Source organism: Gigantopelta aegis, chromosome 11, assembly GCF_016097555.1.
Source record: "Gigantopelta aegis isolate Gae_Host chromosome 11, Gae_host_genome, whole genome shotgun sequence".
Classification (NCBI taxonomy): domain Eukaryota; kingdom Metazoa; phylum Mollusca; class Gastropoda; order Neomphalida; family Peltospiridae; genus Gigantopelta; species Gigantopelta aegis.
In genome coordinates, this window is record NC_054709.1 from 10,245,216 (window position 1) to 10,262,252 (window position 17,037).

Sequence of the window (17,037 nt, forward strand, 5' to 3'; positions counted from 1 at the left end):
GGTTCAAATAGTTGTTGACAATCATTAGACGACACATGCCACCATCATTTATGATTAGTAGAAAGTCTTTAACAAGGTACCCGAGCCAGTGCACCACAACTGGTATATCAGAGGTCGTGGTATGTGCTGTCCTGTCTGTGGGAAAGTGCACATAAAAGAACCCTCGCTACATTAGGAAAAATGTAGCGGGTTTCCTCTGATGACTACAAGTCATACTTACCAAATGTTTGACATCCAATAGCCGATGATTAATTAATCAATGTGCTCTAGTGGTGTCGTTAAACAAAAAAACCTAAACAAGGTACTCTTATCCAATAGCCGATGATTAAATATCAATGTGCTCTAGTGGTGTTGTTAAACAAAACAACTTTTAACTTTAATAAGGTACACCAATCCCACAGACGGGATAAACAATACTGGCCATGTCCAATAAATGGATACAGACAATTTTAGGGGGGGGGGGGGGGGATTAAGCTTTAAAAATATGCTTTTGATTTAACTTGAAAATCCACTTTTCACCCATTGTAAAACCAATAGCCCTGGGACATATTAATGTCATTCTTGGTGTAAGTGTTTGGACTTCACTGTCGATTTATATGCAGGTGTTGGAACTTTTATTTGTTTTAAAGTCACGTGTTGAACTTCAGTTTATATATGCATGTTGAACTTTGGAGCTCAGACTTGAGTGTTTCTTTACTTAACGTTGAATCACAGTGTATGTGTGTGTACACAAGTTAATGTATGTTGTAAACCACAGCACCAAAGACATCCCAGTGAGACTTGTTTTTTGTTTATTGTCTGTGTTGTAACTTGTGGATTCTTTGTAAATACTGTTAAATAAATTGTTTACTTACATGCTTATTAACTTTTGTTCTCAATATATTGTTATGGCCATCAGTATGATTACTTGCCATCATCGAGTGAGTATTACTTTGAATTGGGAAATATTGAATGTCACCCTGCATTATTATATATAGGAACCTGGAATGTAGGGATATAAAATTAGATGCTGAAATCATCTTTAAAAATGTGAAACCTCTACACTATACCTGTATACAGGTAATGTTTCAGCATTTGATTAATCTAATCTATTTTGTGAAATTCGATTTTATGCCCAAAAAAAAGAAAGCTCAAAATCCCATCCCCAAAGAGTGCAGTTTCATTGATTTGTTGCCCTTGTTACTGTACATAACCACAGTAGGGCTAGCTCTGGGTAATTAAAACATTTCGTCAAATTATCTCTAAAATGCAAAACCTATAGCTGTTTACCCCCAAAATATCAATTATTACACATTTTTGTTCTGCTAAATTAAAATAAAATTTGCCAGTTGTTCTTACATTTTTTAACTGATGAATTTGGCAACTGGCAGAGCTAGACCTGCACAGAAACAATTTGGGTTCAGAGGATTTTCACAGATTGCTTTAATGAGAATCCTTGTGAAAAGACTTTAATCTTTAGTTCCGATACATATACAATAAAAACATGTCGGCTGCATTTTGGTAGTGGTACGTACGCTACATGGTAGCAGTGGATTTCCTCACTCGACCAAATGTCATAATAACCCTATCTTAGACACCAAATGGCCAATTTAAAATGTGATAACAATATCCTAAACATCTTTCCTTAAAAATTCTGTTTGAATGTACTAAAGGACTGGATTCATTAAACTTCTGGAACCTTGCAATTTTGCACTGCAGTGCAAAAAGACATGCCAAAGACAATGCAGTTGCTTAGAGAGCTTTGTGCATATTCAGATGAACAGCCTGTCACAATTTTTTTTTAGAAAAACCGATTTTAGTACAATCTAAAAAATACTTTCTCTTCTCATTGCTTAATAAAAAGCTCATATGACCAGTTTTCAATTTTGGGGCCGGATTTAGCTGTTGGTCGATTGCTCACCTGAGGTGCTTTTATTGCAGGATCGAACCACCTCAGTGGATCCATTCAACCGATTGGAATTTTCTCATTCCAACCAGTGCTGACAATGGGTTAAAAGTTGTGGTAGGCGTTTTCCTGTCTGTAAGGAAGTGCATATAAAAGATCCCTTGCTGCATTAGGAAAACTGTAGTGGGTTTTCTCAGACCACTACATGTCAGAATTACCAAATGTTTGACATTGAATAGCCGATAAATTAATCATTGTGCTCTAGAGGCGTTATTAAACAAAACGAACAAACTTGGTTTCCATTTTTTTTTTTTTTAATTTGTCCTTTCCCCCCCCCCCCCCCCCCCCCCCCCCCCCCCCCCCCCCGTTCAGCACTAGTGTACATCATTGGCTATTGGAGGTCTATAACATTTGGCCATTCTGACAATTCAGAAAAAACTTACCACGGCCTAACATGCCAGTAATAGGGCACTGGTTAAGATGTGGGGTGGGGAAAGACCTTTTTCTGTCAGCAGACACGACAGCTCATACCACACTCTAACATACCAGTCATAGGGGAAGGGGGTGCAGTGGATCTGCCAAGGAGATTTGATCCAACCAGCCAAGCACTTCAGGCGAGTTGTGTACCAACTAAGCTAAATCTTGCTTCCTTTTTATCCAAAAGCATTTTTATCACGATTGTTGTGACATAAAATCCCTGAATTTCCCTGTATTTGGAGGTTTTTGTTTGTTGCATATGGATATAATTTTAAAAAACAAAAATCAAATCTATTGTAAAGTTTTATTAGTCTTTAATGTCAACATATATACATTTTGTATAAAAGACCATTCTCAAAATGTACTTGACGTAAATCAAAAATATATATATATATATATATATATATCCCGGTATAAATACTAGTTCGTTTTGAAATTCTGTGACCTCATGGTAGATGGGGAGGGATGGGGGGAGGGATGGGGAGTGGGGGGAGGGATGGGGAGTGGGGGTAATGTAAAGTTTCAAACAATTATTTTTAATATACTGTGATCAACACCTTATTTTACACATTTTACACACTAAAAAAACAACTATGCATTGTTTATCCTTTTAATGGAAGACCGCGATTTTCTTGCAAAATATTAATTTGTTAAGTGACATACAGTTGAATGATTATTAGATTTGTAACTGGAAACCAATTGCAAGTGCAATGCTGGTTTCAAATATTTAACTATCTTAAACATGTTTTCTTTTCCAATAGTATACTTATTAAGTTAATGTGAACTGCTTATTCTTGGTAAATAGTGTACATGTATATAATATCTACTTCCAGCGTTGTTAGTACAAATGTACAGTACACATAGAAGTAGGGCTAGTAGATTTGTTACTATGGCATATTACTGACCCCATGGCTAGTAGACTTTTTCAAAAATTCCCGATATTTTAGGTAATATAATTTCCAGATGGATATCGTTTTGAATCGGTTAAGTGTTTTGAAACTGATCACATTTCTTTTAAAATTTTGATTTGTTTAACAACACCACTAGAGCACATTGATTTATTAATCATTGGCTACTGGATGTCAAACATTTGTTCCGACATTCAGACAGGAAACCAACTACATTTTTCCATTGGTAGCAAGGGCTCTTTTTATATGCACCATTCCACACAGGATAGTACATACCACAACTTTTGATATATGTACCAGTCATGGTGCAGTGGCTAGAATATAAAATAGCCCAAATGGGCCCCCAATGGTGATCGATCCTAGACCGACTGTGCATCAGGCAACAGTTTTTAACTACTGGGCTACGTCCCATCCTTTCATTTATTTTGTCCATTAGTATACTCCGCATAGGACATTAGGAGATTTTGTATCACATGATGATGTAAAATTGAAAGATTCAAAAATGTGTCCCATCGTTTTTCTCAACCAATGAAGACATTTTATGTCAAGATGAGTATTTTGTTTCTTTTTGGAGACAGGGGTGGGGGGGAAAGGTGGGGGGAAAGCATTTTTTTCTTTTTTCTTTTTTTTAAACAAAAATTAACTCTTTTTTTTTTCTTCTAGTTTTGATATTCATCAAACACTTGTTTATTAGTTATATATATATATATATAACAAATTGTAACTAGTAGTAAATGTTCATTCAGTTTGCATCTAAAATCTGTTTTAAAAATCAAGATTGTTTATTTACTTGTACACAATAAATAACTACATAACACAAATGTGAAGAACTATATACGTCTTGACTAGATGTACACATATATAATATAACCTGTGTGAAGGGGTGAAATTATTAACACTTCAAACCCAGATATGTTAATATACCTACCAGTATGACAAAGCATGTTTTTAACATGATTTAAATAAATTTTTGATAGGAATGTTTATGAACGTTTGAAAATATTTTAAAACAAAACAGCATTATGCACAAATTATCAAATATTTATCTTGGTTTAGTGTGATGTTAGTCACTGAAATTGTTTACATTTTAAAAAACACTTGAAAATATAAAATAAAAAATAATCTTATGCACAAACTGCATCAAATGCTTAGTTTAGTTTAGCATGATCTTATTTAATAAAATTGTTTCTATTTTCAAATCTGCACTAAATGATTTCTCGAACCATAGATAGTGCACACGTTCTGAACAGTTGAGAGATCTTCAAGGTCATTTTCACTCGTCTGTACAAGGTCACAGTTAACTGATCGCCTTCTCAACTTCAAAGTAGACGTCTCTCTCGGATCCTTCCCAGTGGGCAATTCCTGTCACGGACAGCATATTCTATCAAAACAGGCAATGGAGACATCCTCATTTCCTTCCCACCATCAAACTTTTCTTGGAAGATTTTTCTCTCAATACCTGAAAGGCAACTTTTCCAGCATCAGTGTTCTTATCAGCATCAAACTACCGACACTACATATAACAGAGGTGCCTGAGAACTCGACTCTTGTCCCTGGTAACCTAAAGTTCTTTTCGGGCCAACACAATCATGTGATTGCTGATGAGCAGTTCTTAATGGACTCCATGGATTTGTTAGAACACCTTTAAAAATCTTGTTTTGTTGTGGTTGAAAATTTACATCATCATCACCACCACCAGAATGTTTGCTTTTGGACATCAAGTCCGTTTTCTCAGACTCTTCCACAAAACCTTCATCATCAGATTTCCTAGCATCCTTAGATTTTGCCCGGCAACAGCAGAAGAGGACGTTGCTAAGGGCACCACACTCATCATCCATTTCGTCTGCATCTTCTTCCTCTACTGTAACCTCACTTTCAGAAACCTCCGTATCATCATCTGAAACTTCCTCTTGTGGGCCACATTTCTTACACGGACAGCATTTACCAAAGACTTCCATCAATTTCTTGCCCACCTTGTCCATTGGTTCCAGCGACCTCAAACACTTTGGCAGCCAGTTCCAAGTCTTCAGAAAGCCAGGCAGTCTGTTCTTACATTTACTCTGCATCACGTTGATTACGACGACAAACACAGCTACGACTCCCACTGCAGCTGTGGTGGTCAGAAAAGGAATCCGTCCGGCTAGAGACAGGGCAAAGAAAGCTCCCGGGATGATGAAGAACATGCAGAGAAGATACACAACTGCAAACCATCGGTATTTGGCCGTTGTTTTTCCCAGACAAATCGCAGCTCGGATCGGAATTCTCCTCAAACAGGGGATTGGGTAGAACAGCATAATCCCGAAGATGTTAAAGAACAGATGACACAATGCGATCTGCAGTGCGACATCAATGGTGCTCGCCGGTGCAGCCAGCGCTGCAAGAATCCCAGTCGCCGTTGTCCCGATGTTGGATCCAAGGGTCAGTGGGTACATGCGTCTCAGCTTGAGACAGCCCACTCCGACAAGAGGGGTGAGGGTGGATGTGAACACGGAACTGCTCTGAACGAGCATTGTAAGTCCTGCCCCGACCAAGATCACGAGGTAGCCGGTGAGACAGGCAAACGGGCCAGGCAGGCGGGCGTTGATGGTTCTCTTGAGGGTGCGCGTTATCCGGCTCTGCAGCATGGAGTGGAGGAGACGGACCAACACGATGAGGCAGCCCGTGAGCAGCGCGATGGAGAAGACGAGGAGCAGGATTCCCGCGACCGTGTCACTCACGTCCACGTGGCTGAACAGAGAATCACCTGAAGGAAAAAGTCACAACAGACCAAGTTATATAAAACACGAACAGACTAAATAACATCAACAGACTGAGCAATATCAACACAATAGATTGGAAGGAAGGCAATGGTTTATTTAATAACGTACTCAACACATTTTGTTTACGGTTATATGGCATCAGACATAGACTATGGTTAAGGACCACACAGATATTGAGAGAGGAAACCCGCTGTTGCCACTTCATGGGCTACTCTTTTCAATTAGCAGCAAGGGATCTTTTATATGCACCATCCCACAGACAGGGTAGTACATACCACAGCCTTTTGTTATACCAGTCGTGGTGCACTGGCTGGAACGAGAAATAAGACGGGGATTGATCCTAGACCGACCACACATCAAGCGAGCGCTTTACCACTGGACTGTCCAGCTCACAATAGATTGAGTAACATAAACACATGGTTACACACCCTCATTAATAATTACTCCACTCAGTTAAATACAATTTCTATGTCAATCAATCAATAAAGTATTTACATGCTCCTATACCACGAAGGTTTCGAGCATGTCTATCCCAGGTTCGGCCACCGGATGCCAGTAGTCCAACCTGGGACAGAATATTTCTCTGTCAGAATATATTCTGTGAAAATTACAACACTATCGAGAGGGTCATGTGACTACTAATTTTAGAGAGTGCTCTCAACTTGACAAGTACCATGTAAAAACATCAACATAGGTTACCTAATTATGTTGTTGAGAATAAATGTTGATTAACATCATACTTACAAGTTTGGTTGTTGATTCTCAGAGTGATATTTTCCACCTGGTAGAACGACCCATGTGAGGTTGTGTCAGCTATCGCAGTTGTATTAACAGCAGAGGCAGCAACGGTCACACCATCGTTCACGTCTACAACAGACGTGTTTCTCTGTACCACAACCTCGTCGTACTTGCAAATCACCTGTAAACGGATAAGTCAATTTAAAATGGTTGTATTCAATCTGTTAAAATAATGATGTTTTTATTAAACTTGATACGCCAGTTTAAAATGTTTATATTTCAATCTGTTAAAATCACCCATGATATTTGTATTTTGCTTTAGTAACTGGTTTTATAGGATAAAATAAAATTGTGAATTTATAAAAAAATGTAGTACATTAGCAAATGATGACCCCTCTCCCAAAACAGACTGGATGTGCCCTTTTTAATTAGGTTTTTTTTAAAATAATCTATAATTTACAACACAAAATTGTCCTAAAAAATATATCTCTAAGCATCTTTTATATAAAAAAAAAATTGGGAAGCATGCCTTTGAATCCATAACCCACCCCCCGATTTTACTCACTTTGGGTGCCCCACTCATTTGCTTAGGAAAATCAGACTTTCCCAGTTATAGAATTCTTTGACCTCCCACCACCGTACAAAATCCTGGATCTTCCCCTAGATGTGGTGAGGTGAGACTGCAGTTTTAACAAAAAGTTTTTGCCCCTTTTCCTTTAATACCAAAAGAACAAAGAAGTTGAATATCAAAGAAAGAATAAACTCAAGTTTAAATTTGTGATTCTTACCTTAACGAGTCGTTTATTCAGGTATTCTTCGTCACCTTCAGCAATCTTTGAAATAACATTATCGTCCATCTGAACAGAAAAACAACAATTTATTAAAAACAAAATCAGATTTTATAACCAAAATAAACAAATAAAACAAATCTGCCTACAAGATTTACAAAAACATTATTTAAAAAAAATAAAAAAATCTAAGAAGAATAAAATCCCTATAGTTTTATTAAAAACAAATACAACTGAAGTGCTCCTCAATCGATGTATGGTGTGTGCTGTCCTACCTGTAGACTGCTTCCTGCATATTAGTAAAGTATAGTTACAGCTCAAATTAGCCATCCACCAAAAAATCTCAGATCATGTTTTTTCAAGAGAGATGTTTGTACAATGATCTCATCTGCTATTTAAAGTCTGAACCAAATTGTTAACAACTACAATAAATTACTCACCTACATTTCCCCCAAATTTTGTCCAGACACAAGTTGTGAAAAAACCATTACAGTGACAGATTGCACATATGAGACTGTAACGATGTCGCCAGTATTGACTTCGCTGAGATAGCATAGTGCAAAATACATGCAGTTTTCTGCCATCTGCCATTTTGCTTTTTTATGGAATACTTTTCAAGAGGGGTGAAAGCCTCCAAAGTATATGACATAAATAATATAAAATCAATAATCTCTAGTGGTATCTTTAAACAAATACTACTAAATAAAAATAATATAACGTCATCATCCTTTTATATCACAACATGTTATGACGTTAGATTAAGTCATATCCTTTCACCCCTCTTGGAGAATATTCCATAAAAAGTTAAAATGGCAGCTGGCACAAAATTGCATGTTTTTTGCCCTATGCGATCTCAGCAAAGTCGATATAGCCAACATGGTTATCATCTAGTATGTGGAATCGGTGTCATTGTAATGGTTTTTTTCAAGATTTGTCTGGACAAAATGTGGGTAAAATTTAACGAAAAATAAAAGTAGGAGCAACTTATCACAGTTGTTAACATTTTGGTTCGGACTTTAGTTCATATTTCTGTTATATTTTAATTCCATAATGCTCTAAAATGTGGTGATTTTAGGTGAATTTTTACTTCAAATGCCAGAAAAAAAGGAGCTTGTATATGTTTATAGGGGACTGGTCACTTTTCTGTGTGGCCTATATTGAAATAAGAATTAAGAAAACTTGGGGACTAAATTCAGAAGACTGGACTTTTTTTCCAGTACTCATCATGAACGTGATTACTGCAACAGTCAGGGTTCATACACTTAAAGGAAGTCAAAATTCCAGGGTTTTTCAAGCACTTTCCAGTCCAACGTTACCAAAATTCCAGGACCTTACCGAGTTTCCACAGATCGTTAAACATGCAAGTGCCAACCATCTTTGTGGGTTTACAATAGATTCATTAACTTGACACGCTCCCTGAACTTGCTAAATACCCAGCGGCAAAAAGTGACAAACTTTCTTTTCCAATATGGCGACGCTGTCGCTTGGATCTCGTGGCCGCGTGATCCTCGCATCGCAAGATAAAAAACAACAACAAACATTCACACGTCAACTGAGCCGGTAAACATCGATTGGCCGGACGATTGGCATTTGATTGTGTCGCGGAATGAAACAAATAATTTAATTACATGTTAAATAAAGTAAATAAAGCCTCCGTTTTAGGCGTTTATATTTTATTTGACATCAAATTATCATTTTCAAGGGTTTTCCAGACCGCAAGATGATTTTGAAGGGTATTCAAGCACTGGAATACATTAGTTTATTTTTAAGGGTTTTCAAGGGTTTTCCAGGCGCGTACGAACCCTGAACAGTAAAATATTCCCCAGTTGTCTCACCTTGCTAACGAGAGTTGTCTCACCTTGATAATGAGGTTAGTCAGGGGTTTTGTCAGAGTCTTGAGAAGATCTTGTTTTTTCCCTTTCAAGGCAGAAAAGTCACAGCTTCCGACTATTGCCGATGTTAATTTATGAAGCATGCCTGCAATAATTAAATTGTAAAATTTGTCAAATCAGAGTTTATTACATGTCAAATTACCATAATACATTATAACTTTTTTGGACAATTATAATTGTTTCTAAAATGTTAACATTTACATTCTCACAGACCTACAAAGAATATTTTTTTCATTTTTGTAATCCCCTCTACCTTTCCAAAAGCACATTAAAAAATTATTCTTTATTTACTTTGTTCGTTTTTTTTGGTCATTTTATCCCATCGTCAGTGTACAGTTCATACCCTATTAAAAATGTTAAATATTGTGAACAGACCCTTAAGATATTTGTTTTTAAAATTATTTCAAAACCGTGTCATAATTTTAATAGATTGTAAATCACTAATAAAACAAATTCTGTCTTGGAACAAAGACTGATGTTTCCAATATCATAATTATGCTAAATCTAATTTTAAAAATCAAATCAAATCAAATATTTAAAAAAAAAAAAAAAAAAAAAAAAAAAAAAAAATTTTTTAAAACACTGAATAACCAAAAAAAAAAAAAAAATCTAATTCTATTTTTTAACAAATATCATATTATGGCAATAACAACAAATAATAAATACTCCCAAAAATACACATTTAAAACCACTTGTTATAATCTGCACTAAAACTGTATCTACTTAAAGCATACATACCAGTGGCCACTTCAAGGGGAAGTAACACCAGAACGGTCAACCAGTTGAAGACGTCGTGAACTGTTGCACCGGAGAAGGCCCGTTTGAATTCTCTCCCCTTGCCTGAGTGAGCTAGTGACACGATTGTATTGGTTACCGTGGTACCGATGTTAGCACCCATGATGATGGGGATTGCTGGCTGTACTGTTAAAACTGTAACACAAAGAGACAAAGGAAAATGTCAGCAACACCAATAACAAGGAAGGACATGTTTTATTTAACACACTCAACACATTTTATTTAACACACTCAACACATTTTATTTAACACACTCAACACATTTTATTTATGGTTATATGGCATATGGTTAAGGACCACACAGATATCGAGGGAGGAAACCTGCTGTTGCCACTTCATAGGCTACTCTTTTCGATTAGCAGCAAGGGATCTTTTATATGCACCATCCCATAGACAGGATAGCACATACCACGGCCTTTGATGTACCAGTCGTGGTGCACTGGCTGGAGCGAGAAACAGCCCAATGGGCCCACTGACTGGGATCAGTCCCAAACTGACCAAGCATCAAGCGAGCGCTTTTACCACTGGACTACGTCTCACCCCCAATAACAACAATGAAAGGAATGTCTGTTTAATGACACCCCAGCACATTGTTTAATCAGAGGCTATTACCTGGTAGGTGTCAAACATGGTAATTGCAATATTTGATCTAGTGTGAGGGAAAAAAGGAAAGGAAAGTTTGTTTAACGATACCCCAGCACATCATTTAATCAGTTTTTAAGTTTTATCATCATCAGTGAACACCGTATTCAAGACCTGGGGCCTAATTCACTAAACTCTCGCAACTTTGCAATCTCTCAGTGCAATGCTAAAAGACTTGCAAAGAGGATGCTTTGTTGTCTAGCAGAGCCTAAGAGACCTTTGTGAATTAGGCCCCTGGACCCGAGATTTATTTAAGTTTTATCAGCACCAAACAGTTAACAACTAGCTCCAATATTTATCGAGTTTTATCAGCACCAAACACAGTTAACAACTAGCTCCAATATTTATTGAGTTTTATCAGCATCAAACACAGTTAACAACTAGCTCCAATATTTATTGAGTTTTATCAGCACCAAACACAGTTAACAACTAGCTCCAATATTTATTGAGTTTTATCAGCATCAAACACAGTTAACAACTAGCTCCAATATTTATTGAGTTTTATCAGCACCAAACACAGTTAACAACTAGCTCCAATATTTATTGAGTTTTATCAGCATCAAACACAGTTAACAACTAGCTCCAATATTTATTTAAGTTTTATCAGCACCAAACACAGTTAACAACTAGCTCCAATATTTATTGAGTTTTATCAGCATCAAACACAGTTAACAACTAGCTCCAATATTTATGAGTTTTATCAGCATCAAAAATACAGTATTTAACCTTCTGACTACTGCAGGCGAGATATCTCGCCCGACGTCACGTCAGTCGATATACTGTACACTGTATACAGTGCATTCCCCAATTTATATTTCCCGCCGTTTTGCACACGACACTCACCGGAAACGGAAATATAATTAAAGAAAAAAGATTTTTTTTCAAAATGGTGGCTTTTGTTTTGATTTTTTCAATTGAAAATACCTTGAAATTTTTAGTTCAAAAAGTGGTTTTCGGCAAGTATTTTCGCTCGACAACAATGGCGGCACGTCGCGGTCATTTTCAGGGATCGATAGCTGATTGCGACAGCTAATTTGATAATAAATTTGATCGTTTTACCAACAACGAAAATTACCAAATATTGCAATATGAATCTTAGTTCGGGTTTAAAAAAAAATCTGGTCAGAAAACCACTGTTATCGGGAATAATGGACATAAATACTGGACAGCTGGCCACAAATGCCCGTAAGTAAACGCAACTTTTTCGATTTTTTGCCTAATTTTAATCACCATTAGCCGATCTAAAATAATAAAAATTACAAAAAAAGACACGAAAATAATACTTACCGATTAATATATGAACTTTATTTCATGTTTTTATAAAACATTTAAGTGAATATATGTGAGTAAAAATTATAAACTTGTACCCACTCAACGTGGTTTTTGTTAAAAATTAATCCAGTAGTCTAAAGGTTAAGAACTAGTCCCAAGATTTATTTAAGTTTTATCAGCATCAAACACAGGATCTAAGAATTGGTCCCGAGATTAAGTTTGATCATCATCATAAAAAACAGTATTTAAGAACTGGCCCTGTGATTGACCTATGACAACTTACTTCCCGAGGACACCATGGTGATAATGATCGACGTTGAGGTTGATGAACTCTGTAGTAGCACTGTGGCGAGAACTCCAATCATGAGACCAGTGATGGGGTTCTGTAGCAACTCACTCTGAGAGAACACACCGCCTGAAACAAAAGAGAAAAAAAATCACTGTACACCATCTCATTACTCCGTCAGTGAAGGAAAAAAATATTCTTTGTTTTTGGAGGGAATAAAATTACTTTACTTACCGTAACCTTCTGACTACTGCTGGCGAGATATCTCGCCCAACGTCACACCAGTCGAAATGCTGTACACTGTATACAGTGCATTCAGTATACAGTAAAAATTATAAACCTGTACCCACTCAACATGATTTTTGTCAAAAATTAATTCAGTAGTCTAAAGGTTAAAATCAGTGCTATTTATTATTTAAACTTATGCAAATGAAAGAATTGCTCATGGGATATATAGTTTTTTAAATTGTGAAATTTAATCATTTTAGAAATGTTCAACGACAAGAATAAAATGGGTCTTTTTGTTGAGGGAGGAAAGTTTGTTTTTTAGTTTGTTTGTTTGTTTATTTGCCTAATGTGCATGTGGAACGTTTCTAAAAGCAGCTGTAAATGACAGACCATCTTATTATGTTAGGTCAGGTCTGGTCAGGTTATCGGGCTTGACGTGCATATTCAGAGCAAGCTGTTGTTGTTCACACCTGTCATGGATGCAGGTGTTCAGGACAGGAAAGGGTTTGGGATGGGTGGGAGGAGGGACCAGCAGCCTGACGAGGGTCGGTGGCGGACAGGGGGGGTTTATTATGTTATTAATGTCATCTATAATCATCCCATAAGACTCACCTGCTGCCTTTCCTCCAAGAAGTTTGAACGCCTTGCTGAGGAAGTCGAGTGAGCAGATAAAGAAGTAGAGGATAACGAAGATGCCAAGAATTTTAACTGCGACCTTCGCCTTGCCACACCAAGCAGCTGATTGGCTGGGAATCGCAGATTTCTTATCACCACTGCCATCTTCTGTAGAAACAATCATGTTAATAATTATTGGAAATTTAAAACCAAATAATTATGAATCTTGGAGTTACCTAGCTGCAATGGAATAGAAAATGTTAAATGGAAAAAAAAGTCAAATGTTAATAGAATGTGCAGGATTGAAACTGGATTATAAAGTCAAATGTTAATAGAATGTGCAGGATTTAAACTGGATTAAAAAATCTATCAACATTTTGGATAATTTCATTCATAAATCTGTAGCCAAATTCTAGTTCCGGTTATCCGAACAAAATTATAAGGCCCTCTGAAGAATTGTAGTTGGATTATTAATTTATATTTTTGATAATTTAATTAGAAATTTTTTTTTCTTCTAAATTTACTTTTATCTTGCAATCACAGAAAGTTATAAACAAAAAACAAAGTGACATTGTGTGTTTCCAGGAACCAAACACTACGAAAAAAACACTTTTTTTTAATACCCGGTATGTAAGTGAAAACTAACTAACATTTTTTCTGGTCCTGTAGGGGTGAATGTAGTAAGCACAAAAATGTAATAATTCAATTTTCTTTTCTTTTTTTTGCAAGAAAACAAAAGACCACCTATATCCTAAGTATCTAAAAAATTTACTCGTTCCCTGAAACACACAATTATTTTAGGCCTAAACAAAACACACACATCAGCTACATGTTCATATAGGTCAGGGCTTCTAGAATTTATTTTAAATCCACTATACATGGGATCCGTGATTTTTTAAATTTACTAGCCACGATTAAAGGGACATTCCCGAGTTTGCTGCAATTTTAAAGATGTTATCGACTAACAGAGCCAAATTAATGATTGTAATTACATATCAAATACATTTTTCTGCATAAAATATTAGTGGCTGTATATTAGACGTGTTTCTGATCATTCTAATATTCGTACTACGTTAAATTTCATCTTATTTCCTAAAATAATTTTTTTCGTACGTACGAAATTATTTGAAGACAAAATCCAGTTTGGGCGTATTACAAATATTAACACGACCAGAACACATTGAATATACAGACACTGATATTCTAAACAAGAAAATATATTTAATATATAAGTTTAATCGTAGAAATATTGTATTAGTCGGAAACATCTTACAATGCAGCAAACTCAGGAATGTCCCTTTAAAAATTAACTAGCCCTACTTTACATTAATTAATATAATTTTACTAAATAATAGTTATAATCAGATACATCACCTAAAGAGGGAGATAGAGATTAAAAACACTAACATTGGGAGTTGGGGTGGGGTCAGGATATTCATATTTACAAAATAGACTAACTGCAACATTTTACTCTTTTTTTTCACTAGCTGTCGGGCATGGCAATAGTATTTATTTACTGTCCCAACATTGAATATCACTTGCCATGGGAGTGGGGATACCATAATCTAGAAGCCCTGTAGGTACAGGCCTCTGAAAATTGTTAGTGATAAATTTCATTTGCATGTTGCTCGCATACTTGTAAGTATAGTTTTGTGCAACCCATTTTTCATTCATTGAATTTATGACATCATTTACATGATCACGACGGGTTACGTAAACCCAATGAAATGGGTTATCTCAATTTGTTTTTTCACAACTCAAATGATTTACGAAAGTTTTCAATTCTCAGAGGCCTGGTCCGGGGCGTTTCTTTAAATGTCTTTAATTTCCTTTCTTTTTTAAAATTGGTTCAAGTAAACTTTATATATTTGTAATTCATCAAAACAAACTAATTCAGATATGTGGATTTAAATACATAAATATATGTTTATGCTAATTGTTTTTAATGATACAGATAAATTTTGTTTTTCAAAAATTACTGTTGTTTTGGTGGGGTTTTTTGTTGAAGTAACTACTAGACTAAGTACACTTTAATTTTATGAGATAAATGAGACAATATTTTATATTGTTTCATTTATAGTCAGTCCCACAGTGAATGCCTTTTTTCATAGTAGACTAAGTATGGAATTTCTACAAGTTATTTATTTCTGAGCAAATTTATTAAGAAAATTACACACAAAAACCGTGTGGGTTTGGGGTTTTTTTTGTTATTTCCAAAACACTTAATTTTCTTCTGATGTCAAACCAAACTGAAGTTATTTACAAAATACAATTTTATAGAATGATGGGAAGGACTATAAATAGTTTTATTTTATTTTATGGCAAAGAAATATCTAAATTTACCACCACAGAAAAAAAAACACCCTCAAACTCAGTATGCCTATTTAGATTAGTTTATTGATTAGTATATGCATGGGCAGAACGTCATTTGACCATGTGACCACTTTGGTTGAACAGCTGCCACGCAGTTGACTGGCCTGCAGTTGGCTGGCCTGCAACTTATTGGCATTCAGTAAATGATGGACACGTGGGTTGTTAATTACAATCATACAATACAAGCTGTTGCATCCTTCATTTATCAAAAAAATTTCATTCATTTGTAGTACTTATATGCATTAAAAAAATAATAATAATAAATCAATTTTTCAAATAAATATAACTTAAACATGGCTATTAGAATGATATTGTTTTATTTTAATTTTAATTTAAAATTTCTTACCAGCAACACTTGCGAGTAAATAATTAGGCTTTCTAAAAGGTATAATCATATTTCTCACATATTCCACCGTTAATAACTATAAATTAAAATATATAATTATAATTATTATTATTACTATTTATAAATTATTACAGTGACCTATGTTTTGGGGTTGCTTTTTAAATTTTATGTATTTTTGATTGTGTTTTATTTTAACCCCCTTACCCAGATGTTTTTTTTCTTTTGGTTTGTTTAGAATTTTTGGGAGGGGGTGGAGGAAGGGAGGTATAAACACAATACAGCTGAATACTATTTGTAACACAGCACGTACAAAACGTACCAAGTACCGGCGTCAAAACCGATTGAGGCCATTTGCTCAAGTCACTCTGAGACAAGTCATATTTGGTCACTTCTGAGGTGCCGCCATCGGACTGGAGGGAAACCACGGAAGAAAAACCACTGTCGGGATTGGGCAGGTTTCCATTTTGCGGCTCGAGATTTCCATGTGCGTTCGTCAACCCAGATAGACCACGTGTTCCCTGATCAATGAGTAGACATGTCAGTTTCATTACCTCTACGATTACCAATTTAATCCATTTAAAAATAATATTTTAAAAAATAATAATATTGATTAAATTCTACTTACGGTTTCAAGATCTTCGCCATTCCATTTCCCTTCGAGTTTTTCTAAATATTCTGACAAAACGGTCATTTTTAACCGTCTTAAGAAATGCGCAAACAACAATACTCTACACTTGGTCTGTTCAGTTTCCAAATGCCGACAACATGCTAATGCCGCGTATTATAATATTACGATTTGGCATGACATTCACTCGTGTTTCCCATGCAGTGCACTACCAGAATACAGTGAAATATGTTTGATTGGTTAACTTCCAAAATATTAACCAATCAGAAAATTTGGACCCGTCTACCTAAGTCTTCTGAACTTTGATTGGTTCTGTATGACGAAATGGTAACTACGTATGGTTCATTCATTATTGTTTGCCCAGTTTCATCTGGATCTAACGGGAATCTAGTTGTACTGGCATTTGTG

General features: G+C 35.7%; 1 protein-coding gene across 1 annotated transcript; it reads right to left on the reverse strand.

Annotated features, from left to right (window-relative positions):
• Positions 1–3,583: 3,583 nt before the first annotated feature.
• Positions 3,584–16,799, reverse strand: LOC121385307 (sodium-dependent phosphate transport protein 2A-like). Its single transcript, XM_041515932.1, has 9 exons — positions 16,630–16,799; positions 16,324–16,522; positions 13,283–13,453; positions 12,440–12,571; positions 10,186–10,377; positions 9,414–9,532; positions 7,556–7,624; positions 6,774–6,948; positions 3,584–6,013 (listed from the first exon to the last, which is right to left on the reverse strand). The coding sequence occupies exons 1-9, from the start codon at positions 16,693–16,695 to the stop codon at positions 4,770–4,772; spliced, it is 2,367 nt and encodes a 788-aa protein (XP_041371866.1). The 5' UTR covers positions 16,696–16,799; the 3' UTR covers positions 3,584–4,769.
• Positions 16,800–17,037: the final 238 nt, after the last annotated feature.